The sequence below is a fragment of the Alosa alosa genome, chromosome 12 (assembly GCF_017589495.1).
Source record: "Alosa alosa isolate M-15738 ecotype Scorff River chromosome 12, AALO_Geno_1.1, whole genome shotgun sequence".
NCBI lineage: Eukaryota > Metazoa > Chordata > Actinopteri > Clupeiformes > Clupeidae > Alosa > Alosa alosa.
In genome coordinates, this window is record NC_063200.1 from 4,297,535 (window position 1) to 4,324,440 (window position 26,906).

The 26,906-nt window shown below is 41.1% G+C and overlaps 2 protein-coding genes across 3 annotated transcripts; one reads left to right on the forward strand and one right to left on the reverse strand.

Moving 5' to 3' along the window:
- Positions 1–54: 54 nt before the first annotated feature.
- On the forward strand, positions 55–17,816 carry scarb2c (scavenger receptor class B, member 2c). The gene is made up of 12 exons (XM_048259286.1): positions 55–190; positions 286–501; positions 763–920; positions 1,333–1,477; positions 1,892–2,083; positions 3,268–3,359; positions 3,465–3,761; positions 5,114–5,276; positions 6,726–6,799; positions 11,639–11,693; positions 13,585–13,737; positions 15,133–17,816. The coding sequence occupies exons 2-12, from the start codon at positions 382–384 to the stop codon at positions 15,169–15,171; spliced, it is 1,488 nt and encodes a 495-aa protein (XP_048115243.1). The 5' UTR covers positions 55–190; positions 286–381; the 3' UTR covers positions 15,172–17,816.
- On the reverse strand, positions 17,709–26,446 carry LOC125304512 (liver-expressed antimicrobial peptide 2-like). Of its 2 annotated transcripts, none has more exons than XM_048258865.1 (5): positions 26,117–26,446; positions 20,727–20,856; positions 19,218–19,296; positions 18,743–18,885; positions 17,709–18,366 (listed from the first exon to the last, which is right to left on the reverse strand). In XM_048258865.1, the coding sequence occupies exons 2-5, from the start codon at positions 20,840–20,842 to the stop codon at positions 18,330–18,332; spliced, it is 375 nt and encodes a 124-aa protein (XP_048114822.1). In that variant the 5' UTR covers positions 20,843–20,856; positions 26,117–26,446; the 3' UTR covers positions 17,709–18,329. The 2 variants fall into 2 exon arrangements, with proteins under 2 accessions (XP_048114822.1, XP_048114821.1); XM_048258864.1 differs by lacking the exon at positions 26,117–26,446 and adding an exon at positions 21,977–22,016.
- Between the last annotated feature and the right edge of the window lie 460 nt (positions 26,447–26,906).

The following is a 26,906-nucleotide window of genomic DNA, read 5'->3' on the forward strand; positions in this document are numbered from 1 at the left end:
CTCTGCTTTCAAACACACATGCGTAAACGTCACATGACTTACAAAGACTTTCTCAATACACCGAGATAAACAGCTCAGTTGACGACTGAAATAAATGCGGAAGGACTTGCTGCTTTTAAATCCACATTTGTTTAGTTTCATTTTGATGAAACTGGGATGTTGTAAAATTCACCAAGCTCCACATCTCACTGTAAGTCCGTATTTGGTACAACGTTAGACGTGGAAGGCGGTGCATTGGCATAGCTAACGCACATGCAAATATCTTTCTTTGCCTTGTTGTGACAGGCGGCGGCGGCGGCGGCGGAGTGAGCCACAGTGGTCATCTCATCACAAAGACGCAACATTTTCACGGATTGTACATTATTTTTTTATCTATAAATTATGTTGAAGTCCTGTTGTGTATACAGCACGGGAGTGCTTTGCATACTTTTTTTAATTGCGGGGATATCCTTGGCGTTGTCGCAGGTCTTTCAAAACATCGTGTACAATAGAATCAAATCGGTGAGTTGACAAAATTTCTGCTTGAGCTGCTATACATAGGCTATCTTTTAGATGGTTAGTCGTTTGTCAGACTAAACATGTTAAATATGCAGCGTAATATTGAGCGTATCGGCCTACATGATAGTTTGAACGAACATAGCCTATTTAACTTGGTGCACTTAACATTAACAACACACTTAGCTAAACTTAAATTGACCTGAATTTTGGATGTTATGACTAACACACCATTCCTGGCTGACTGAGTGATCCTTTGCACTTTAGGAGGTGGTGTTGAAGAATGGCACAGATGCATTTGCAGCCTGGGAGAATCCGCCCCCACCGGTTTACATGCAGTTTTATTTCTTTAATTTGACCAATCCCATAGAGGTTTTGGCTGGGGATAAACCTGCTGTAGTCGAACTGGGACCTTATACCTATAGGTGAGTTTGTCTACCATCTAGGTCACAGACTTGTTATGCAACTAGGCTTTCTAGGATTGAGTGTTAAAGAAGTAGATTATTGGTTTGTGTAACAATTTAGAGTAGCCTACTATGCTGCATCCTATGCTGATGAGCGATTTTCTCCATAGTTTATGATGGAAACAGGAAGAGCCACAATTGTCACATACCTCCTATAGAGAATGTAATGTCATCTTTAGGACACAGCAGTTTGGTGTGTATAACACAATTGTGCCTGAATGATTACACTGGCATGTAGTGCATACTGTGGCTTTCTGTGTCTACATTATGCATGATCAGGAATGTGGTTCAATTTGAGCACCTGTCAGAAACTAGCCACAGACCCAGTCCTTGACATAGGCTACTGTTTAAATTCTCTGTGTGATTGTTTCAGGGAATACCGCCCCATGTCAAATGTAACTTTCTTGGAGAATGGCACCAAAGTTGAAGCAATCAATCCTAAGACTTATGTGTTTGAGGCCAACATGTCGAGTGGATCAGAAGAGGATCTCATCCGAACCGTCAATATCCCAGCAATGGTGAAGCTTCTATTTACAGATTTACACACACACACACACACACACAGGGGTTGCAGTGAAGCATATGAAGGTATTCCTTAGAATAAGCAAAACCATTTGTTATTACCCTCATGAAATAAGCACTAGTTTGATATTCCTTTCAGGGCCAGATATTTTACACTGGGCATTGTGGATGGCATTTAGGACAACACGGAGGGGCTATCAGCCTGATAATGGGGAGGCAAATGTTTTTTTATTTATTTTGGTGGCGTAAAGCCCACAACAATAATTACCTGTAAGCTCGAATATCGTCCTGCCTGTCCTGGTTTGGCTCCATAGTAGGTTTGCAGCTAAACTGGCCCAAACCCCTAATTTCTGGAGCAGTCTGGTAGTACTGGTGTTCATCCTAACCTGGGTTTCTGGGTGCTCTTGCAGACAGTGATGGAGAAGATGAAGGACAGCCCTTTTAGTGGAACTCTGATCTCAAAGTACATGACAGGGGAGGAGATCGGCCTTTTCACCTCCGTCTCGGTGGGGGATCTGCTGTGGGGTTACGAAGACAAACTGCTAGAGATGGTAAAAACATTCGAGCCATCCCTCGATACCAAGTTTGGACTCTTTTACAAGGTGAGGACTCCTGGTGCTGGCAGACGCATGCTCTTTTGTTAACTGACATTTGAGGTATTGATGAAACCACCAGCCTCCACCATTCCATTTGCACCTCTCCATTAAATAAGTAGACAGCTGTGTCATGTGGAATCTAGAATATTCTTCTGTAGCCAATCAGCAATTGACCTGTCGCTAAGCGCCACCCTTAGAACGCTAATGAGCCAATGACAGTCCAGCCTCAATGGGACTCGGACATCAGCTCGGACAACTCTATAGGAAACAACAGGGAGCAGGCATAAAATGACAAATTAATGATTATATATGGAGTTTATTAACTCAAAAAACCCCGACGGATAACCATGGTCAAACGTTTTGCATGGGGGACGTGTAATTCTGATAGCTGGTACCCCGAGAGGCATAAAACGGGGTATATTTTCATCAGTAGTAGCCAACAGGACGTCTCTGGCGTTTGCAACAGCTCGACGTAATGGAGGCTACTAAGCCAACAACGTGGACACAGGTTCCCTGTTAAATCCCAAGATGAAAATGCTCATTAACCAACTACTATATTCTTACTACATCAAATATTAACGTAACCTAACATATCTTCGTATCAATCTTCCACTAGCTAGCTAACTAGCATTAACGTCAGTGGTTTTTGCACGGTGATTTGCACGGCTACTCGCCACAACTGCTTGTCACCTTGTATGTATTCTAAAGTTTTGAATACACCCCTCCATAGCATAATTAAGTCCCTTTTGATAGCTTCTGGAGGAAAGTAAATCCTCTTATCGATCAAAACGTCCTCAAAGCCTGCTTTCATATACTGTCAGCTGCCATTGTCCACAATGTATTTCTAATCAAGTCTGGTTTGTTTGTCCGAGTTTTCACACGGTAACAATGGGGGGCAGGGCTTAGCGACAGGTCAATTGGTTTTGATTCCTCATTTCTGATTTACTAGGAGGGCTGAATTAGGTTATTTTCTGAAAGAGATGTTTGTTATGCAATTCTCTCAGTGAATTGGATGCGTGTTATGCAATTCACTGAATTAGCTTGAGATGCTTTGGATAAACCAATGAATTAGGTGTTTGGGTCTTTTACATTACTTTATATGGTTTATCCTCTGTAGTGTGATTTATTCATTATTTTATTTATATTTAAAAGTAATGTCTGTCACACATGGTATGGGGTCTGTATTTCAGATGAATGGGACAGATGATGGTGACTACGTGTTCTACACTGGATCTCAGAATTACGAAGATTTCGCCAGGGTGGCTTTGTGGAAAGGCCAAAGGTATGTCAACGTGAGGAGGACAAACACGCCTTATCTGATCTAATCTCAGCTGTCTTTGTCTTCTGGTTGTTGAGCTGGCTGTGTTTTTTATTTGCATCCCCACAGCTCTCTGAACTGGTGGACCTCTGATGAATGTAATATGATCAATGGAACCAATGGAGCCTCCTTTCACCCTATTGTCAACCAGAGCGAGACCCTGTACATGTTCTCCTCAGACCTCTGCAGGTACTCACTGTTTACATTACATCACCACCACTACCTGGACATGTTCTGCCATCCATCCCCTCTCTGTCTTTCTGTGACCTTGATAATCATTGGAACTCCAGTTCCAAAGTTTTACAAGATATCAACAGGAAAATGGGTGTTATTGAGGGGAGTGGATGGTGATGTGGATATATTTCAGTGAAAATAAGTGTAAGGCTGTCAAAAATAAAAATGAATTTGATGGCTGTGTAACACAATTGAAGAAGTTGGTCCTGTCTGGATAAAGTACCTTTCACTTATTTCTCCCACTTCCTCCTTAATCATGATGTGAGTCCTCGTGTGCATTCCACTCCCTGGGCAGTATTAGGAAAGTGATCGAGAGGCTGATACAAATGCCCAGTTGATACAAATTTTATTGGAGTTTTTGGCTGGGCTCTGTTTAAGCCTTCAGAAGACATATTTGTACTCAACTTGTCTTATGCAAATCTTTCTTTTTCACTTTCCACCCTGAACATGGGCAAAATGCACCATTGACATCAATATGTTTTGTATAGAGCACCTGGTAATTTTTTACAACCACAGGTTTTGTGGTGACCTATATAAAACATATTGATGTCAATGGGCCCCATGTTCAGTTGAACTAAAGATTTGCATAAGACAAGTGGAATGACCCTCATGGAGAATAAAGAAAACCTTTTTAAAAAATCTTTGTATATTCACCTTCTTTATCCCAAAATGTCCAAAATGTTTTTCAGCTTGTCTTTTCAGACCCTGAAGGATGTTTTCTGTTCATTGGTGAGAGTGTTTCCTTATCTCAGTAAGGAAAATACCCCTATGTTTGTACCAAATATGTCTTCTGAAGGTCTTTGCCAACCATTTATCCAGACCAAACGTGATGATTTTGCTACCATCAATCCAGCATGCAAAATTTTAACCTCCTACATGGTTTCTTGCGCTGTCCCTTGAACTTTGACAAAAAAAAAGGAACTGCCAACCCTGTAAAACTGGCTGTATCTGGTCTCCTTACATAAGAGTTTTACAGTTCCTGCAACATAGGTACAGGTAATTAAGAATTTTTTGAGACCTAAGAGAGGCCCTGGTTGAACTGTGTGACCCTGTGTTTTAAAACTCACCTTCTGTTATCCCAGTGTGTGTGTGTGTGTGTGTGTGTGTGTTTGTGTCTTTGCCAATTTGTGTGTTTGTGTGTGTGTGTGTGGTCTGGTGTGTGTGTGTGTGTGTGTGTGTGTGTGTGAGAGAGAGAGAGAGAGAGAGTGTGTGTGTGTGTGTGTGTGTGTGTATATGAGCCCTGTAAGAGAAAGTGAATCATCTGGTGTCACACCACGAGCAGAGTGTGTTCAAAAGTCACATCTGCAATGAGAGTTGGTCAAGGGGTTTCGGGAACTGACAATGGAAAACCATGATCATGATTTAAGAGCCCCGTAGACCATTATAAATAGGAACCCTTCAAATTTGTCAGACATTTCACTTCTCCAATTTTAGATTGTGTTTCACAGGGCTCAGATGACTCAAGCATCCTGATAACCTTTACTCTACAACTGCAACTCAGAATTGTCTTCTTGTGTTTACTTCACAGGCGCCCCAATCATCATGTCCTCGCCACATTTCTATCAGGCTGATGAGAAGTTTGTGGAGGATGTCATCGGGATGAAACCCAAGAAGGAGCACCATGAGACCACCATTGACATAAACCCGGTACTGTTCCTGTCTGGCTTTTGGTTTCATGATGTGACCACTAGAGGGCACTGTAGCATTAACATTACAGTAACCTCATGCACCTCATGGAAACTCCGTAGAAAATGAATAGCAGAAAATATGAACTAAACATTTACTTTGAGATATGGACTGAAATTATTTAAATTCTTTGCAATTAAACTGGATAACATTTATGTTAAAAAAAGGTGATCTGAAAAAAAAAAACTAAACCTAAAATGCTCAGGATAAAAAAATAGTATATCAAAATCAAGTCAAGCTTTGTTTGCATCAAGATATAAAATGATCAGTCTGGATAAGAACAGCATTTTTACACTGAAGGGGAGTTAGGCGGGTTGTGTTTAGTAGCGAGATAAGCAGTGGTTTATGGAGTTGTTTGTGAAGTGGGAGATGTGGTCACACACTGGCTGCCTGGGCCCTGAGATTGGGCAGATAACTTATCTGTCTGTCCCGTGTCACATCAGCAGGGCCTCACCTCATTGTTAAAGCTACTGTGTGGTGGCACTGTGGAGTGGCAGAGATCTGCACGACTGAAGAGAGAAGCCTGTAACAGCTGAGGATGTGAGAGAGGGGTTCCGTGAAGAGCGCAGAAGGGGGGAGCAGCATTAGCATGTCGACAGTCTGATCAAAGGGACACACCTGGCTGTGGTTGTTCATGTTAGCTGCACAGTTCTACTTTCTATACAATGTGTCAACATTGTGTGCGCTTCAGTTGTGGCTTCTGTTTACAGGACTGGGACAGACATGACATGAGTCATCTCCATCATGTTGACTAGACACCTCTGGACTTTACGAGACTGTTTGGACACCAGATAACACTAGAATAGCCCTGTCTGACAAGTGTCAACTGTAGGAAATGGTCCAATAAGTGTCAAAGTCCAGTAGCTTCTTTTACCGCTCTTTTGGGGAAGGTCGGGAGGCTGGCTACAGTGTGCACTTGCAAAGTCCAGTCATTACAATCTTTGCAGAGTGAGTGAATAAACAGATATAAACATGTCACACAGACCTGTGCTGTTGACTGCTAAAGAGAGAGCAGTAGAATGCTCTCTGTGTTACATAATGTGCACAATGGTCCAACTGGATATGTATCGTCTTTAGAGTCGTTTGGAAATCAAAAACTAGGGGAAGATTAAAAAACATTTAAATCAGGGGAAAGATTGGAAATATGTGGAAATATTTGGGGACAACTATGATGTTGAGTGAGTGGGTCAAAAGTAATGAGCTGATCTCAAGGTGCGTGTGTCTGTGTGTCTGTGTATCTGTGTCTGTGTGTCTGTGTGTCTGTGTGTGTGTGTGTGTGTGTGTGTGTCATGTATTGTTGATGGCCTGTGTGTGTGTGTGTGTGTGTCTGCGTGTGTGTGTGTGTCTGTGTGTGTGTGTGTCTGTGTCTGTGTGTTCATGTATTGTTGATGGCCTGTCTGTTTCTCACAGCTCACAGGTATTGTGCTGCGTGCTGCCAAGAGGCTGCAGGTGAACGTGCTTGTCGAGAAGATCCAAATCTTCCAGTAAGTGCATTTTTTGATAACATACAGAGGTGAAAAGGCTAGAGTTTCAAATGATCAGGTAGATCACACATCATGGATGTAAACAGAGATGCCGGTATAACGTGTTTGGTCTTCAACACAGGGTTGGTTGGTTGGTTGGTTGGTTGTGTTGTGTTGTGTTGTGTTGTGTTGTGTTGTGTTGTGCAATGTAAGCCTGGGAATGGAGGACTGGAGTGTACCGTTCTTGCTTCACAGGCTTTTCACAGGTTCTCTCCTCCTCACTATATTACTGGGCTGGCTGGGAAAGGGTTGTATACCTTATGTTGTCTACCATCTTTTCCTTTATTGGATGACCTTAAACACCATGCTCCATAAATATCCACCTGTTGACCTCTGAACATTTTGGTGGTTAGGTTCAACCTTCAGGTCTCACCCCCACTCTCTAGTTCCCTACCCTCTGGGCTGCAGGCTGGCTGTATTCACTGAAGGCCAACATTCTTCATATAGAAACAATACATATGGGTTTCATGCAATATAGAAACAATACATATGGGTTTCATGCACAGACACAGACCTTTACTGCCTTCTATTTCAGCCATCTGTTACATTACATTTAGACCTTTTTAAAGAATAGTCACACCTGAAATAAATTGGTTATGTGATTGGTTTGTAACCCAATCAAACCTGAGAAGCAGTTGGCCTTGCTGCTATGTTGAGTCTAGGCCATATCAGTATGTGGTCTGTGTTTTGTAAACACTGCACGGTGTTTCTTGAGACATAAGCGCAAAATGTAGCAGCAGCTGCAAAACGGCGATGTCTACGACTGGAGTGTCCTTTACACCTGAGTCCCCTGCAGCGCAACTCTGTCTGGAAGCAATGAATTATGGGTGCACATGGTCATGGTCACTCACACCTACCCTGCCCTGTCAGCTGGACTGATGTCATAGTTGACCATATTCTTGGCATGCATGAATCCAGCGTGGAAAAGCCTTTGCCCTCTGACTAGCTCATTCTCTCTCTCACTCTCTCTCCCGTTGCGGCGGCGCATTTGTCAACGAGTGCAGAAAAGGCAGATTGTCTTCGTTGGGTACATGTATTTACCCAGAAGACTTTGTTGGGTACATGTATTTACCCAGAAGACTGTGTTGGGTACATGTATTTACCCAGAAGACTTCATTGGGTACATGTATTTACCCAGAAGACTGTGTTGGGTACATGTATTTACCCAGAAGACTGTGTTGGGTACATGTATTTACCCAGAAGACTTTGTTGGGTACATGTATTTACCCAGAAGACTTTGTTGTCTGCTGACCCATTTCAGACCGATGTTGCAATGACCTCTCCTGCACTGTGGGGTGTAGAACATACCTAATTCACTGTTAAATGTGCTCATCTGTTGGGGTGAGCCTAAATCGCTGTGGACACCGGCTCACACACGACTGTGGCGCACTCCGCTTTCAACATTCGATTACTTAGACCCCATTATTCTCAATACAACCCCACACACCAGAGTTGAACTCTGCCGCCACCTCCGCTGGTGTGCGGGGTTGTATTGATGATAATATTGTCTAATTAAGCTAATGTCCAAAGCAGAGTGCACTGTGCCGGTGTCTGCACTTAAATCAAGTGCAAAAATGTCTTGTAATAAGCAAATATTAGAAAAATAACATCCATCAATCTCAACATTTGCCACAGGTGAATGAGTGACGAGGTCTTGCCTCCTAAAGCTTGTTTGGAAGTTTATTTCATTGTCATGTTTTATTCACTCAGGTAGTTGAAACATTTGATAAAAACCCATAGAAATAGAACTTTTGAAGAGAAATGGATAGCCTAGTTTTCTTTGACAGAGTTGTGGAAGTTTCTTGTTTTGTGAAAAATACTACTTAAAATAAGCATAATTATCTGGCAAGATTTGCCAATAGAACAAGAAGATTTTCACTTAGTACAAGGCAAAAAAAAATTAAATCAAGTGCAAAAATGTCTTGTAATAAGGAAATTATTAGAAAAATAAGTACATATTCACTTGATTTAAGCTTATTTATCTCACTTAGATTTTGAATTCTAGGATTTTTTGCATCATTCTCATTATGTCTCATCATCATTATGTATCATTCTGTTTTATGGTGTTTGGTGTCTTATGTATCATCCATAGTACAGCTGTATTGGCACATTATTGTACTCTTACATTGTGACGTGTTTTTGTGTGTTATGTCGGTATGTTATACTGTACTCTGAGTGTTGTTGGACTGTGTTGGGACCTCTGCTATCTGATATTCACATCTGTTATAGTGTCAGGATGTCCAGAGTACTGACAGTCAGATTTAGTGCTACATGACCTTTGACCAGTCAAAGTTCTTTAGCACTGATCGATCCCAAATCTGATAAGCCACCTCCGAGTGTTTATGTGAGTTGAAATCAGGGCTGCCCCAGTTGCATAAGGATGGATGGTCCTATTCTCATTATGACCTCCAGTAAAGTTGGAGAAATAATAAGCTAGTGCTAGTGCATTCATTGCATTCATTTTCCTGGTACTTGCTCGGTAAATTGCGTTCTGTCAGATTGTGTCCTTCCCAGGACCAGCTATCAGTGTGGCTGAGGCTGCTTTTGTTGGCAATTGATATGCTTTAAACACTGTGTAGGATGTGTTTTTTTGTGTTGTATAGAGGAGAGAAATGGGAGGGAGGGAGGGAGGGTGGGAAAGGGAGATTGGAGTGAGGGAACACGAGGGAATGGTTCCAGGAGAGGGAAGCAGAAAGACTCCTAAACATATGAATGGGGGATGGAGGACTTTCCATACTTATAACTGCCCTGTTGACATCATGACAGAAGAAATGTGTTGAAGGAGAATCTTCTCACTGAACATTAGTAGCATGGCCACATCTGTTCCCTTAAAGTGTGCACAGGCTTCTGTAAATGCACAAAAGGTCGCCTAAGTCTCTACACCTGTAAAAGATCTTAACAGGAACAGCTGCATGGTGTTGTTTTGCACACAGAAGAATTTCCTATGGAAATTAGGCTCCACAATCCTGTTCAAGCTGCCTGAATCTGCCAACGGCCTGGAAAACAACCTCTCTGTCGTCAATAACCTTGCCCCTGATGTGCCCCCCTCACCGCCTGATGGCCATGGCACACTTCTCACCCCTCTTTGGTTTCCCAACAGGGCAGTTGTCATCATCCCATAGGCCGACTTTAGAAGCCAGAAAAACCCTCGTGATGAGGTGACGGGGGAACCAGTGCAGTATGTGCCCTCGTCCCCTGGCCAGTCAAACGTCATAGCTATTTATTAAGTCTGGTTTAATATAGCTTTGGCTGCTGCATGACGCTTGACTGGGGCAGGAGGTGAGGGGACGTGTCCTCTGGTGTTTGGGTTACACGGGGCCGAGAGGGAAGTCACTGTTGTGGTGGCACTCCTACAAAGCCTGTATGCCATGTTTTATAAACTTTTGTTAATATTTAGTCACAAAACAAATTAATCTTGTAAGCTGTTTTTGATTTGCTTGTATTGTTTAACCCCGTCTGTTTGCATTTTGCTTGACTTAATGTGTATGTGCGTGCTTGTGTCTATTGTGTATATGTGTGTGCCATTAATCAAAAAGGTTACTTCATATCTCTCAGTGGCTTGTCAGATAAAGTGTGAACAGAAAGGATTCCTGGATTCCAGTTTGAGATCAAATTTAAGCCTTTGCAAGTGTAATTTGACTCAACGCTATGTGTTGTCCTCATATTTAACCCCCCTTACACAGCTGGTGGTGCTGGTGTCTTGGCATGGCAGTTTCAACTCCGTAAGGAATGGCCCGAGTGGTGGGTCCATGTCACTGGCATAGTATGTCACTCAAGTTCGGCCAGGCACGTGAAAGCTGGGACCTGGAGCAGAATGCTTAAATTCTGCAACTCAATCACCCATTCCTACTAGATGCCATGTAGCAAAGGTCTATAAATACAAGGGGTGTGCCTTCTGTGATATTTGAATATCTGACTGTGTCTACAAACAGTTATTGGGTTGCAGTGATCGTAACTGTGACCATAAAGCTACAGAACATGGACATGCATCTGCAAAAGAAGTACAACCATGTGAATTTGTAGACTAGTGGTTCCCGAAGCATGGGGCAGGCCAGGCACCCTTCCTTATTGAGTTGAAACAGCCGTGGAGTTGCCATTTGTGAGTGATAAGTAGCAAACAGCGATTGTGGCTCTGGCCGTTTAAACATGGAATATCAGGTTATAGTTTTGTCTGTCTTGTTTATATGTTTGTGTCAGACTGAGTAAGGGGGTATGAGATTTGGTGAATACATGTTTTTCAAAAATTGTATAATTTATATCTGGCAACCTGGCTACTGTTTCCTTGTAGGATTATGTTGTTTTCCCCAAATTGGACACAGTACTTTTACAATCATTTTGTTTATCATCTACACAAATTTACAATATAGTTATTTTTTGTAATTGTTATAATTATTTATCTGGTATTCCATATTTCCTTATAACACCCTATGTACAAAATAACCAAATAGCGAAAATAGTATTTGAATAGTTAATTATAGGACACAGTAATTAGGATATTTGAATTTTCGTAAACATCCCTAATACAGTAAATACGGCAAATAAACATCCAGGTTTTATTCAACAGGGATAGAATTATGGTAAACAAAGCTTGAAGGACCAAGGCACAAAACATCTTTGCCTTCCTCTAAGTAGCAGCTGCTTGTGGGATCTAGTTTTACAGATAAATATGTAACTACATCATGTATTTCACCAATTCCTTGACTTTAATGATAGGAATGAGGGCTTTTGTTGAATACAAAATGACCATGTTTCCAAAGGTTTGTGTGTCTGAATGTTCTTTTTGTTTTCTTTTATATACAGAAGTCAGACGGGTGATGTCAGGACCTTGGTGTTCCCTGTGATGTATCTCAATGAAGTAAGTGCGTCTTTGTTTAGCCTAGACATATGGAAAACCTCCAAGGGGCTTTTCTCTCATGTGGGCCTCAAGTAATTTGTTATTATTGTTACCCTCTCAGTTGTTATTGTTCAGTGTCAGAAATCATGTAGCGATTGTTACATGCCATTAGGGGTCTCTGCAGGGTGAAGGTCTCACTAATTGATGTTCTCTCCTCCTACTCGGTCAGGAAATCCCTGCTGGGTCTGTATAACACGCAGTGTTGGTTCTGAATATCAATAGAGTGGAAGGATGTCTCTAAAAACAAAACAAAACGTCTGCCTTGACAATGTCCTAGTTCTGCTCACCTTTGGCCTAATTACAGTATTAGTGATGTATTTCCAATCTATAAATATTCCCCTTGGCCAATGGTTGTAATGTTTGATACGGGTATTTTGATTGTATACAGTGTATTAATCCCACAAACTACAATATAACTACAAATCAATCATTCAGTATTTGCATTTTGTATTTATTTCTATTCACAAATGTCTCATACGTGTCATTACTTTCAACAATTACAATAAAGGGCTACTTTGAGGATTACTTTGAGGATTTGAGGGCTAAGAGGTTAGCATTGTTTTAAGTGGAACAGAGGTCACCTCATTCCACAACAGACCTTATCAAACCACAGGAGACCTGCCTAAGTTATTTTCCAGACCTGTTCATAACCCCCACCCATGAGCATTTCCTCATAGGCTGCCAGATGTTGAGGAGAGCCAATTTGTCACGGGTAGGATGGGCTGGGCGTGGTTCTCAGGGTCTCTGCTTTCCCAGCCATCTGCAAACACAGAGAGGATATCTGGTCTGGTCTCTTAGTGTTGGATGAGGTTTGGGAAAAACATGATCTTGCCTTATGTCCAGAGTGGTCATGTGCGCGGCGGGACCACATTTTTACTCAGGGGTGCGGCGCAGAGTAGATGAAGATAAGGGGTCCAGGGGCTTTAAATGTTAGAAGTGCTGGCAGCTAAATACGCAAATTTAACACAGTTTCAGAGTGACAAACATTCTAAACACAACACGAAACTAAGACATTTCTGGTCTTAAAAAACAAACAAAAAAAAACACCAATGATACTATGAAAAGACATATTGTTATTACTATGACCAGGCCAATTGGTCAATAACTTTTGGTCAATAACATCCACATCATAGCAAGTTTTTTTTTTTTTTTGCTCCATGTTACCGCGGTAAAATTTGGCCCTAATTCCTTTTGTCTAGGCTGGCCCCATTTCCCCCAATTGGCATATAATTGAATAGGTTCTATTAGCCTAACAGCCTGTGTATGAGTTCTCTTGAGAAGGCGGCGCAGTGATGGCATATTGCACACACTGAATGATCAAGCAGCTGCTACATGCAACTCTGACAGAACTGACCAATGAAGCTAAATGTAAATGTAGAAATATACAGCAGGGCCTATATAGGGGCTCTATTAGCAGAAATGTACTACTGATAATTAATATGTTTTCATTAGAGAATAATCACCTTTATTATCCATTGTGTTTTCATATTTGTTATGGTATATTTGCTTCTTTCTGTTTTGATGTAATAAGGCCAATTTCCCATTTGGCTTCTGACATCCCATGGATGGATAGATCCACTTGAATATACACATTTGAAACATTTCAAATAATTTATATATTTCAAATTTCTTTTCTGATGTATACCTTATCATATTATATTAAAAAATGTATGTTCAGTGCTCAGTGTACATTAGTGCTAATAGAATAAAGAACTATTTACACCATGTGTTCCACCTCATATCAGTCAGGGTGTCCTGCGGCACCCTCAGCACCCATCTTCTGGCGCTCTTGAGTGTGACCTCTGCCCTGCTGTCCCCCTCACCTCTGTGTCCTGCTCCTCTCTCTGTGTAGAGCGTTGTCATTGATGACGACTCGGCTAAGAAGCTCTTGGCCGTGGTGGCCGAGGGCAACGTGGTGATCAACATCCCCTTCATTATCATCGGCCTGGGCGTCCTCTTGGGTGTGGTCTTCATGGCGCTCATGTGCAGACAGAGAACTCCAGAGGTGAGCCTTGTCAGGTGACGACGTGTCTGTCCACACATGTAATGAGAGTCATTAGGGATGGACCGATATATCGGCCGGTGTTCCAGTTTAGGTGGTGAGCAGTTTAACTGGTGATATTTGCATAAAATCAGTGAATATTCAGCAAGATCCTGCCTACTTAACAAACACTGGTCATATAATTAAGTAATGGCAACGTTGTTCCGTGGTATTTGTGGGAGTTTTATTCAGCGACCACCTGGCTGTTGGACGCGTGTGGTGTGTGTGTGTGTGTGTGTGTGTGTGTCCCTCCCTGAATGCCTCTTCTATAAAACTGCTTGCCATTGTATTTCGGGAGCTGCAAATAGGAAGTTGTAGGCTATCCGTATGCATGTGGTAGCGGTGGCTGTTACGAACACTGGTCAATCATATCATATGATTAAGTAATGCCGACGTTGTTCCGTGATATATGTGGGAGTTTTATTCAGCGACCACCTGGCTGCGTTTTGGATGCGTGTGGTGTGTGCGTCTCCCTCCCCCTCTCCATCGCAGTGATATCAGAGCATAAATAATGGAGAGACGGTAGTTGAATATCGCAGTTCACGATATCAGACATGCTTTAATAATGAAAGGCGTGTTATATGTCAGCTTGAATATTAATCCGTGGGGACACGTTCACCATGTACCAAGGACATTTTAAAACTTTGAGAGATATAAACGTCTTTTCTGCTGATATGCCTTGTTCAAATCTGGCAGCTTTTTTTTAGAAAAATATTTCTTAAATTACAAATCAAGTACTTTAATTCAATAGCTACTTTTCAGGCTTATTGTTTTCTTAAATTATTTAAATGTGTTGACAAAGGACATTTTGTGATGACCTGAATTATGTCTTATAGTCAGCAAGCAATGCATCATCAAGACTGTTGTAAGATGTTGATGAAAGCATTTTGCACAGTTAACCATATATCCAGTGCACCCATCCATAAGTTCAATAAATGTTCCTTTTTAAAATTGAGACTTATAACATTTGTTATCTTCTTTTGTGTAATTATGTGTCATTTGTATGGTGTAAATTGAGGGAGCAAAATAAAAGCAGTATCGGCTCCAAATATCGGCTCAAGAAAATCGGCAGCCTGTATCGGCCATCGGCTTAGGCTGATGGAAAAAAATCGGGATCGGCACTAAAAAAGGGATCGGTCGATCCCTAATAGTCATGGGAACATGATAGATAGATAGATAGATACCTTGGAGATAGATAGATATCAATAAAGTATCTAACTATCTATCTATCATGTTCACATGACTTATCATGTTTGTGAGTGTGTGTCAGTGTGATTGTGGTGGTGGTGATGGTGTTGTGGAGAAGCTCATGACCTCCTTGGTTTGTTTGTTTGTTTGTTTGTTTGTTTGCTTCTGTAGAGCTCCCCTGCTGAGCGCCAGCCCCTGCTGAAGCCCTAGCCATGAAGGAGTTGGTCCTCGGGGGATGAACTTGACCGAGCGTGCCTCACAGCTAGCAGGCCAGCGTCGGCGGCACCATTCTTAAACAAGCATGGTTTCTTCACCCCCCCCTTCATCTTTCAACGCTTACTGCATGGCACTTTACCACGTCCCCAGAGTTCCTGTCCCATTCTGATGATGACCACTGATTTGAAAGCGGTCCATGGACGGATGGAAGGACATTTAATAGTGCAGTAGTTCTTTTTATCTTTTTATTTTGATGAATAACCCTGTCTTGTTTTGTTCAATCATGTGTTTTTAACAATCACTGTATATTGAAAGAGCTGCTTTTATGCTTATTTCAAGAGGGAGAAATTAAGATCCTATGAAAGTAGCCCACGCTTTGGGAAAGAATGAAAGGAACATGTTTGTTACTCTACTGATGTTAGCCTTTAACTTGAGTTCTAAAAAAGGACACCGTAATCCTGAGTGGCTTTGTTAGTTTTGCTGGCCTGTGATATTAGCTTTGGCTAACAGGGTCTTCCTCACCTGGCAGCGTTTCAGAACAGAGGGAGGTGAATGATTGGACAGATAGTCCACGAGGTATGAGGCAATAATGCACTATTTGACGTATTTGTGACCTACTGTATCTGGGGCAGAAAGGAATACTTAAATCCCTTTTTCATCCACTAGTCGTAGAGAGGGGAAAGCAAAAGGTACAGAACCAGTCCTTTGCCACTAACTTTATTAATTAGATAGGCTGATAAAGAAAGAAAATTCAGATTTTTGTAAGAATCTACTTTCTATTATTATTTTTTTACCCTCGATCTCCTTTGAAGAGCATTATTCAGTGCTGACCAGAGATAGGGAACCCCATAAATGCGTCTCTTGTGTTTGCTGCTTCATTCTTTGTTTGACATGAAACGTGATTAGGCTTTGTACTACAGATATTCTTCAACGCTACAAGAAGTGCACAAACATTTTATGCCCGATTGTATCACAATCAGATCTCAGTTCTCTTTCACGTTTTAGTCACTGATAACTTGGATGTCCTACTTCTATAGCATGTCCATGCAAGAAGGATGTCAATTGACCCATCTTTACAATAGCATTGCCGATAGGAGTTCTTGTAGTCAGTGGTTACAGTGTCAATGACTTATTTACTACATACATTAGAAGCTGTGCTCGTACTCACACACTCTGTTATCTCACACACTCACAGGAATCAGTTACTGAGAAGCATCATGACTTACCAGTCGTGATGTAAGAGGTAACCACTCCCATGTACAGCTGGACATTTTTTTTGAAGCCTTGAGCTTCCTTCCACCTTCTGTGTGAACATGCTGATTAATGTCATCCCATGCTGAGCAGGTCAACACAGTTAAGGGCAGCAGGTCACTCACACATAGCGTTTCGTCCCACTGTTCTCTCCCACACAGGTTGCTAGATTTAGAGGAAAAAGGAGTATAGGAAACCATTCCCAGACTACACTTAGTCATTCTGTCCCCTGTAGTTATTCAGGAGTTATATTATTTTTGCTTTATTTTTTACATGTACTTTTTAATTACTTTTTGTTTTGTAAGAGTTTGTGTTCCAAGTGATCGCAGTTGTGCCCACTGATTGATGGATTTATGTTGCGTTGCTTGGTGTGAGCTCAGTGAGCTCAGTTACTGTTACCCTGCTACTCTGCTCATTTGACCTCACTACACCTGCCCATTAGTGCCCTCAAACTATCTTATCAGGAAGACTGAAGCAGGTAGTGGGCGTGTTGGACAGTATCTCTCCAGAGTGCAGCACACAGTTCTCCTGTGCATACACTAACCCTCACATTCAAAGGGAACTCCCATGTCAACTCCCACTAAGAGATGCAATCTTCAAAAAAGGAATAAACAAAGAAACATTGCTCTGGATTTTGCTCTTGTTTTCAACAGTATGTAGTGAATGGGAGCTCTTTATGTTATAGTCAAATTTGTTGCCTCATGTTCTCATGCTTTAATCTGCGTCGGACATCGCACTCATTTACAATACTGTCAATGCAGCATTCCCTTGTGCTATAGGACTGAGAACATGTAATAGTTGGTCAGTCATACATCCATTTTTGTGTGCATTGCAGTATTACAGATGTTTCAGTGTAGCAACTGAGGTTGTGTTCTGACTTGATGTACATGTCTGATGTCTATTTACCTACTCTAATCTGCACTACATTCTCCAAGTACATGTGTGTTTAGCACAATATGGCCTAAATTACTTAAAGCCACATTTTTTGAGTTTTGCTTTCAGTTCCATCAGGTATTTTTTGGTAACAATGTGTGTAAATGATTGTTTATGTGCACATAGTAATTACACTATAGGATGGATATGGAAAGATTTACATGTTATGAACAGACTGTTAATATGGGATACTGCTTCTAGTGTTAATGAAGAAAACTGACTTGTGATCAATTCATGAATTATGTCAATTTTAAATTTTGACATTGATATTTTCTTTTATTGCATTGTGCAAAATTGGATTTTCTTTGCTCTTTTCTAAAAAAAACAAAACAATGTAAACACCATAACTGTGGCAATATAAAAGATACTATGTACATTACCCATATCTCATATTTACAAATAAATAACAGCAAAGACATCAGATATCACAAATAAATTCTTTCCAAGAAACCAAATGTGCTTTGACTTGTTTTGAATTCCCATGAATGTATTTAGTACTTCAACATGTCCTGGAACAGAAGAAGTGTTGGGTTGTCCATACCTGACACGGAAAGGACTGGTGCTTAGTACAAGATACAATTAATTATATATTCCAAATATGTGACTGCCCTCACTTAAAAATGTTTCCAGGCGGTATAGTAGCCTAAAATTTACTATTTAGTATACATAACAAATTGTTTCCAACTCATGGTTGGCTTTTACTGCATTGGTCTCAGTCAACTGCATGTGTTTACAAGGTTCTTGCAATACTGTTGTCATTTTGTCCCTTTTAATATTCTCAAAACAGTCAATATGGCTTATGGGAGATTCTGAAAACAGGGGGTATGGTCCTTATCTTAGATGTCCAAAGATGAGAAAGGTCCTCCGCTCCACTGGTATTTTGACTGGCAAACTTTAAAAGCTCAGTGTGATATGTGGTTGAATGTTCAAAAAATGTATCTGTCCAGGTAGTCGTGAAATCCATATATTCAAGAGGAATAGCTGCTAAATGTACAGGTGTGTTTCCTGCGAAGATAAAAAGTCAAAAAAGATAAGATAAAAAAAGTATATAAATTGACATTCAGACTTGAAATCTATTAATAGCTGTAACATCTGTTACAGTATATGTCAAGTAATGTCAGTGGATGTCGACTCAATATAAGTCAAGAAAGCTGACTAAACATACAGATATAGGAAACAGCAAAAGACACAAACAGGAGTTGATTATGCACTTTACAGCCTGCCATATCTTACAACCTTTACCCGGAATAACAATAATGCAGATAATTTCTTGTCTAGCACACGTACATGTAAATGGTGCCTGGTGCAGTGGCACCAAGGGAGGAGGGAGAGATTGTGGGGCAGAAGAGATGGTGGTCTGGACGCTGGGGGCAGTTCTTACCTGCAGTACTTTGTCCCGCACTCAGAGTGCTCCCTGCAGCTGGCCCCCATGGGCTTAAGCATGTTCCAGCGCCAGAGCAGCGAGCGCTTGGCTCGGTGGATCAGACCCGTTGCCCAGTCCTCGGCCACCGGAGCCGCCTTCACCTGCCACACACCGCACACACACGTTTCACATGTAGCCTTATATTTTATTTGCACAGTTCACCACCAACAGAAACCTACTCTGAAGAGCATCACATGCAACAAAGCAGAGCAAAAACCTACAAGTCACTTGTACACAGTGCTGCTAATCAACTATTAGTGATTGTAGTCTTGCAACCAAGTGCTGTAAACTTGAGTGCAAAAAATACAAACTGACCCAAAAACATTCAGATTCTAAAAAACATAAAAGAATATTATGAAAAATCAAATGGCATCCACAACTTCCACTGTTGATTTGGTTCATGGCCTTTTGGAAATGCAGTGCTGATTGTTACCTGCACAGCGGCGATCAGGGTCAGGACCAAACAGAGGGCAATCACCCTCTGATCGATGGTCTTCATGTTAGCGGAGGATCTGGGAAGCAATGTCGTGTGTACCACAATGAGAAAGTGAGAAAGGCAAGCTGTCTTTATATTAGTGGCGATTATCTTCTGATAAGCGCTCTGTGAGGGCACTGAACACATGGTGTGTAGGTGAGCAAAGGCCGCCTCATCTGTGGGGTGGGATAGCCAGGGTGATTCCACGTCTTCGCTTGCTCTTTTTGCCCTGACCTCTCTGTGCCCTACAGAGGCAGCCCAGAGGACCAGGGCGTGCCGACAGTCCAGGTGATCGAGTGAAGTGACAGATTTGCACTGGCGAGGTTTTAAAATCTTTGCAAACTTGAGTTGAGCGGCCATAATGATTGTATTGTTTAAGAAAATAATAAAATATGTCACCAGCTCATAAATCTTAATCTGTAAATCTGTCATCTGTAAGGCTAATGTTGTGTTCTGTGAGCATAAACAGCTAGTTTTGTTTTACTTAGTTTTTTTTAGCTGAGATGCAAAATGAAAGTAAAAAAAAAAGTAAAATCAATTTTATCACCACTTCTGATCTCAACATGATGCCTTAGTGGCAGCACAAGAACAAAATATCATTATCCTAACGACACCCTACCATCAACAAGCCTAACGTATTTACTAATTACTATGTCCTTAGTGTCTGAGTTTGACAGAAGATATGTAATGTCTGTGAGAGATCTGCATTGAGATATAATTACAGTAGGGGGTGCTAATCAACCTCTAATACTGTGTGTTATACGCCGGCTGTTAATCTCTAGTTTTTGAGGAGTGGTAACAGTAGCTTGCCTGGGACAAATACACGAGACTCCTCCGCTCACTGTATTTAATCTAGTACTGATACATTTTCTATATCTGCATGTTGTCCTTTCTTTTTTGTACCTCCACACTGCTACCACATGGGTTTGCATGCTAACTGCATTGCCTATTTCATTCATCCTTGATATTTCAATGACAGACTGCAGATGGACATTGAATTACTAAAAGATTGTTGTGGATTTACAGTTGGAGAAAACCTCTGGGAATATCTGGGTGGTGTTTTTCAATGACCTCTCTTCCAAACACTAGCATTTTGTTCAAGATTGTTTACTTCTTTTTGAGAAGAAAGGGGAATTTCAAAGCAGTCCCAAATAGGGAAATAATTTAGATAAAAGACGTGAGTTGCATATTTGAGTACATACTTCTAAGAGATATATTTAGAGATGTTCCTTGATACTGTGCCTTGTACACTATCTCTTGAATTGCATGACTACCCAACAAGACAAAAACCTCTCGTATATTAAAGGCAGAAATGCTTTGTGGAAATTCATCAGAAAGGAACCCAAGCTGGTGGGCAAACCTCTGAGGTTAAAAACTGTGGCCTCAGACATACTATTACATTAGTTTTAGCAGACACTTAGCAGACTATGTATTGTGTCATCTGACTGTGCTATCTGTGCGGCTTACTTGGACTCAAAGAAGACTGGAGGTTGAGAAACCCCAGGGTCAAGGCTCCGAGTGGTACTCCCAACTGATACTGTGGGTGCTGTGTAGACCACAGATGTGTTTGGAATGTGGAGCATGTCAGTAGGCTTCACTATGGAAGAGTGAGAGAACATTATATTTAGCTATTAAAGTCTTACATTTAGCATAAACAGTTGTATACCATTTATTTTTGCTGAATAACTTAACTGTGATTAAAGAGAAGATCACAAGAAAACAAGTCAAGAAAACAAGTTTTAATAATTACACATGTATTGCATTGATTTACCAGTCCTGGAGTGATTTTGAACAGCTGCGTTCTATTCATTTGAACTGCTTAAGTCAAAATAGCCTATAGGATTCCTGCGAAGCACTTTTTTAAATAGTTGCAACTAAGGCTTCATCCTCTCCAAACTGAGCAATAGTATGAAACCTCCTCCCCTATCTTCCCTGGAAGACTACACTTTGTTTTTTTTTTTACATGCCAGGGGCCAGATTTCATTGTTGTATAAGCTGTTTGTAAGTAAGTCTAAAGAGTCATCTGAACGCTTATTACAAGCGTGGGGGAACAGACTTATTACAAGCGTGGAGAACAGACCAGATTTGACAGAGGAGGATTTAACAGAGGAGGAATGGTTTAGATGCATGTCTCAGTGCTCAGACCCAATCTATCAATACAAACTCAAAACAACTGCAGTATAAATGGCCTACTAGATGGTATATAACTCCAGCTAAATTGCTTAAGTTTTATTATTTTTCCCGTCTCCCTAATTTTTTGTCAGCTCTAGCGCCAAGGCCCTTTGAGACAGAGACACCGTTCCAACTTTAAAACGTCCGGTCAGTACCGGTGTAAGTTGCACGCGAAGATGGCGTCAGGTGGGCGTGTCGTTCGTCCGCCATATTGGATTGAACAGAAAGCGAAACTAAATTTTCACAGGTCACAAATTTGGTCCGAACGCCACGAAACTTGACATACATTATCCTTGGACCAAGCCTCACAAAAGTTACCAGAAGGATTTTTGATTTTCAAAAGCGTTTGCCCGTCACAGCCAAACGGTGAAGCTCCGAAACAGGAAGTCGTCCATATCTCAGGAACACTGTCACATATCGATACCAAATTTTGTATTTGAACTCGGGACTCCAATGTGAGGGTGCATAAGCTAAAAAAAAAAAGAAAACATTCCAAAAGTTTCCAGCATTTGGCAAACCACCCACCCGTATTTGGTAACTATCACCTTTCACATTTGCAATTGTACGTCATTCACAATGCCTTCCAAGTATGCACAATATCTCTGGGCAGCCTTGCCCAATCATGAAATCCTTGCTCAGCCATGGGATAGTATGGACTTGTGAACTGAAATGGGAAGGAGAACATTAGCTATTTATTGCTGACAGTTATTTTCACATTGACGGTGTTCAAAATAATTTTTTTCATTATTGTTAAATATCATGATGGGAGAGTATCATTAAAAATGTTACAAGTATGCAAATTCATATGTTTACGGGCATTTAGGTTTTACTGTGTTGTTTTGTTGTAAAGACATGCAAGGTATTCTGGGCCATGTAATAGACAAACAGTGGTCGGCAGCGTTAACTTGATTTCCATACGTATTAATATGAATAGGTGTTTCTGTAAACCTAGGGACAATAAACAGCCATCTCCGTTACAAAAACGACCTGGTAATCGCTCACTGAAGAGGAAACTATGATAAAAAGATTGTTTTCCTCAAAGCATGGAGTTGACGACACAAGCAAGAAATGTCACGTTAATGTTAAATACGCTAGGTGGCAACGTTGTATTACATTTCACATACATACGGTGACATCATTAGAATTATGTGAGCTTCACAAGTAAGGAAGGTGCAAATATTATGTAATTTATAATGGGAAATTATTGGAAATGTTATTTCTTGTTTTTTCTAATTGCAAACCACACACATCCATTCGGAATCACACGTACACATTTATGTCACACGCCCCCTTATGTCACTGTGACTTGTGGTTGGCATATAGTTTTAGATACACACACCAAATTTGGTGGGTGTGTGTAACTCCCCAAAACAATCAACTTTTGTATTAACATGCCATTAGCCACGCCCACAGGAAGTGAGGTAATTGGGATTTTGTGCATTGTGGACATGATCCATTTTAACGTACTCCTCCTAGACGGTTGATCCGATTCATGTGAAAGTTGGTATACATGATGCCAATATGCTCCTGATTCTAAATTGTGAAGCTTTTTTTGATCTGTTGTAATTTGACGAAATGGCAAAACTATGCAAACTATAGGTTAATAGATATTATGATTATGATGATATTCAGACACCCAGTGGGCCTGCCTGGCATACCGCCACCACCTGGCCAAGTAGGAAATGTGCCAGAAATGGACAATGCCTTAAGTGATTGATCTGAAACTTTATAAAATATTGGATATCATTATTGTGGTGATATTCACACATACTGTATAATTCACATGCCTAGCATAGTGCCACCATCTGGCCAAACAGGAAATATGCCAGATTGCTCTATGCTTTGGAAGAATAGTCTGAAACTTCTCAGGTTAATATATATTATAAATATGATGATATCCCGAGACCCTATGGACCTGCCTGGCATAGTGCCACCACCTGGCCAAGCAGGAAAATGTGCCAGAAATTCGTAATGCCTATATTGGTTGATCTGAAACTTTGCAAAATATTGGATATTCTTATTGCGATGATATTCACATGTGTAATTCAAATGCCTAATATAGCGCCACTATCTGGCCAAAAAGTGTATCAGAAATTTTCTTTGCTTAAAATGAATAATCTGAAATTTCTCAGGTTAATTTATATTATGATTATGATGACACACAATTGGCCTGCCTTGCATTGCGCCCCCACCTGGCCAAGCAAGTAAATGTGCCAGAAAATAACATGCAAAAACAAATAGCACACACATCAAATATGTACCACGTCGGTGCTTTGTTGGATTCTGAAATTGCCATTGCCGCTTGCGGCTATATTTTATTTATTATTATTTTATTTTATTTTTTATTTCTGTTCTTTTTAGTTTTGTTTTTGTCTTGTTTTTATTTTGATTTAAGTATATACAATGTAATCTTATAAAAACGATTGTGTGGAATTTGTGTGAGTACCAGCCATGTGATGTGCTTTATAACCGGCATCTTTTCTGTTTCTGTTGTTTCTTTATGTGCCTTATTGTGTGCTATTGTGCTGTTTTGTATTGTTCTGTTTGTTTGTAAAATGAACAAAATCCATAATAAATAAATGTTTTTTAAAAAAAAAGTACTTCTAAGATATATATTTAGAGATTTTCCTTGATGCTTGATGTACCCTGTCTTGTTTTGTTTTCTCTGTTTAGCGTTTTTTTTCTGCTCCTCATGTCTTCCTGTTGTCTTTATTACTTCCTGGGTCCTGTGCCATGTGTTCCTTTGTTTGTTTTGCCATGTGGTTCAAAACCAACCAAACAGTTATCACGTATTAGTCTACCGTCTTGTAAAATAAAAGACTTATTAGTCTACCCTCTTATTCAAATAATTCCTGACTGTGACGTGAATATGTAGCCTAATTGTCTTTTTGTAGCCTACATGTCTCGCAGGCCTATAGCCTACATTGGACATAATAGGTAGCCTAATGTTTTAGCAGAAAATATAGATTTATTATTGTTAGGCTACTTACTAGGACATTCTAGCTCAAATATTTTTGCAAGGCTACAGCGAAGCGCCAAATCGCCCTTCTCCTCTGTGTTAAAATAAACCATTTCTTTTGTTAATTATAGGATCAGAAGGTAGCCTATTCGTCTTTCACTGTAAGGCTTGTATTTCATGCATTTAGCAAAAGTACCAGACAGCAGCGGAGTGGTAATCGGGATTCGTTATTTGTAAAAGTGTTTTTACTTCGCCCTCCTATAGCCTGGACTGCGTGATCGCAGCCCTTTACTTTCACTTCCCGCCGCCCTCATAGTCAGCATAGACGGTAGCCTGATAACGTGGGATGCTGCATAGTACTAAGATTTTAAATGAGTAACGGAATAATGGAAACAAATTGGCTGTTACGTCAAATGCGGTATTCAAGATCCCAACGCAAAGATGCTGTTTGAACCAGATGAAGGAATGTTATGGAATGAGGAGTTGGAGATACACTGTCAGTTAGTAAACCTTCACAAGCCTTGCAAAATTGATGTCAATGTTTACAATGCTACTAACCATGAAATAGCCTTGCCAACCAGAGCAGTTATAGGCCTCTGTAGCCTCTACCCAGCGGATAGCTACCACAACATCAGACGGACAAGTAAGTGAAACCAGAGACACTGTGTGGGATCCCCCTGTAAACCTTGAACATTTAACAACATTGAGCAATGTTCAGGGAAGAGTCTGGCTCCTTTGCTAGAACTAAAGATGAGATTGGCTATATTGAAAATTTGAAAATGGACATTAAGCTCACAGATAATATCCTAGTGGCTAAAACATACAATGCCATTCCACGTCCTCTGTACGAAGAAGTGAAAAATCATTTGCAGGATTTGCTGAAGAAAGATTTCATTTGAAAATCCAACTCTTCCTATGCATCTCCAGTAGTGTGTGTCAGGAAAAAGGACTTAAAGGCTTAAGACTATGTGTGGACTTTCGTGAGCTTAACAAAAAAAACCTTCCTGATAGACACCCTATACCCTGCATCCAGGAGATCATTGATGGCCTTGGGGGTAATGCCTGGATCAGTGTACTAGATCAGGGTAAGGCGTATCATCAGGGCAGTATAAGTGAGAACTCAAAACCATTCACAGCCTTTACAACTCCTTGGGGGCTATATGAATGGAATAGAATCCCATTTGGGTTGACTAACGGGCCTGCAGCTTTTCAGTGTAGTATGGAGGAGAGTTTAGGGTTGCTACGAGACCAAATTTGCATCCCGTACCTCGATGATGTGCTAGTCTATAGCAAAACATTTGAACAACACATTGAGGATGTCAAGTGTGTTCTGAGGCGACAGAAGGAGTATGGCATCAAATTAAGACCTGATAAGAGTGACCTGAAGTTTGTTACATTGGAAAAGTGATTTCAGCAGAGGGCTGAAGAATGGACGAGAAAGAAGTTGAAGCTGTACAAGCATTGAAAAATAAGCCACCTACTAATGTCAAAGAATTAAGGAAACTTTTGGGCTTCCTGGGGTACTACAGAGGTTATGTGCAAGATTTCTCTCGCCATGCAAAATGTCTCTATGACCTGTTGACTGAGGAGCCTGCCATAAATCCTGGGAACAAGAACACCAGAAAAATAAAGAGAGCTGGACAAGCACCACCACATCAAAAGGTAAACTGGAAACCTGTACACCAACATGCCTTAGAGTATCTCACTAGTGTACTGACTAACCCACCTGTTATGGCCTATCCAAAGTTTGAGGGTCCATTTATTCTGCATATTGATGCTTCTGAGGAGGGACTAGGAGCTGTGTTGTATCAAAGGCAAGAAGGTAAACTTCGAGTGATAGGTTACGGTTCACGTACCTTGACACCTGCAGAGAAAAACTACAGACTACATTCAGGAAAGCTGGAGTTTTTAGCCCTGAAATGGGCAGTCACAGAACGCTTCAGAGATTACCTGTTTTATTCTCCTGCAGTAACTGTTTACAGTGACAACAACCCACTTACCTATGTGATGACGACTGCAAAGTTGAATGCAACGGGGCATCGATGGGGGTCAGAGTTAGCAGACTTTAAGATCACTTTAACTGGGCTAACTGGAAGCCATGGCTGACAGGGGATGTCCTCAGGCTGCTGAGGGCCAGAGACAAAGCCTACAGAGCTGGGGATGAAGCTGGCATGAAAACACCGAGAGCCAACCTGTCCCGTGGCATCAAGGAAGCAAAAAGGAATACACTCACAAGATAACCACCCACTTCAAAGACAGCAGGAACTCACAAAGCCTATGGCAGGGCATTCAGGCCCTCACGGGACTACAAGCCCGCGCCACAGAGCTGTGAGAGAGCAACATCCCTCTGCTCAACAACCTGAACCGCTTTTTGCTCGCTTTGAAGCACAAAAAACAGCACCTGCCCACAGAAGACCCATCCCCCCTACATGAGCAGCCCCTGTGCCTCTCTGCCGACAGCGTGAAGAGGACACTTGCTGCTATCAACACCCAGAAGGCAACAGGTCCAGACAACA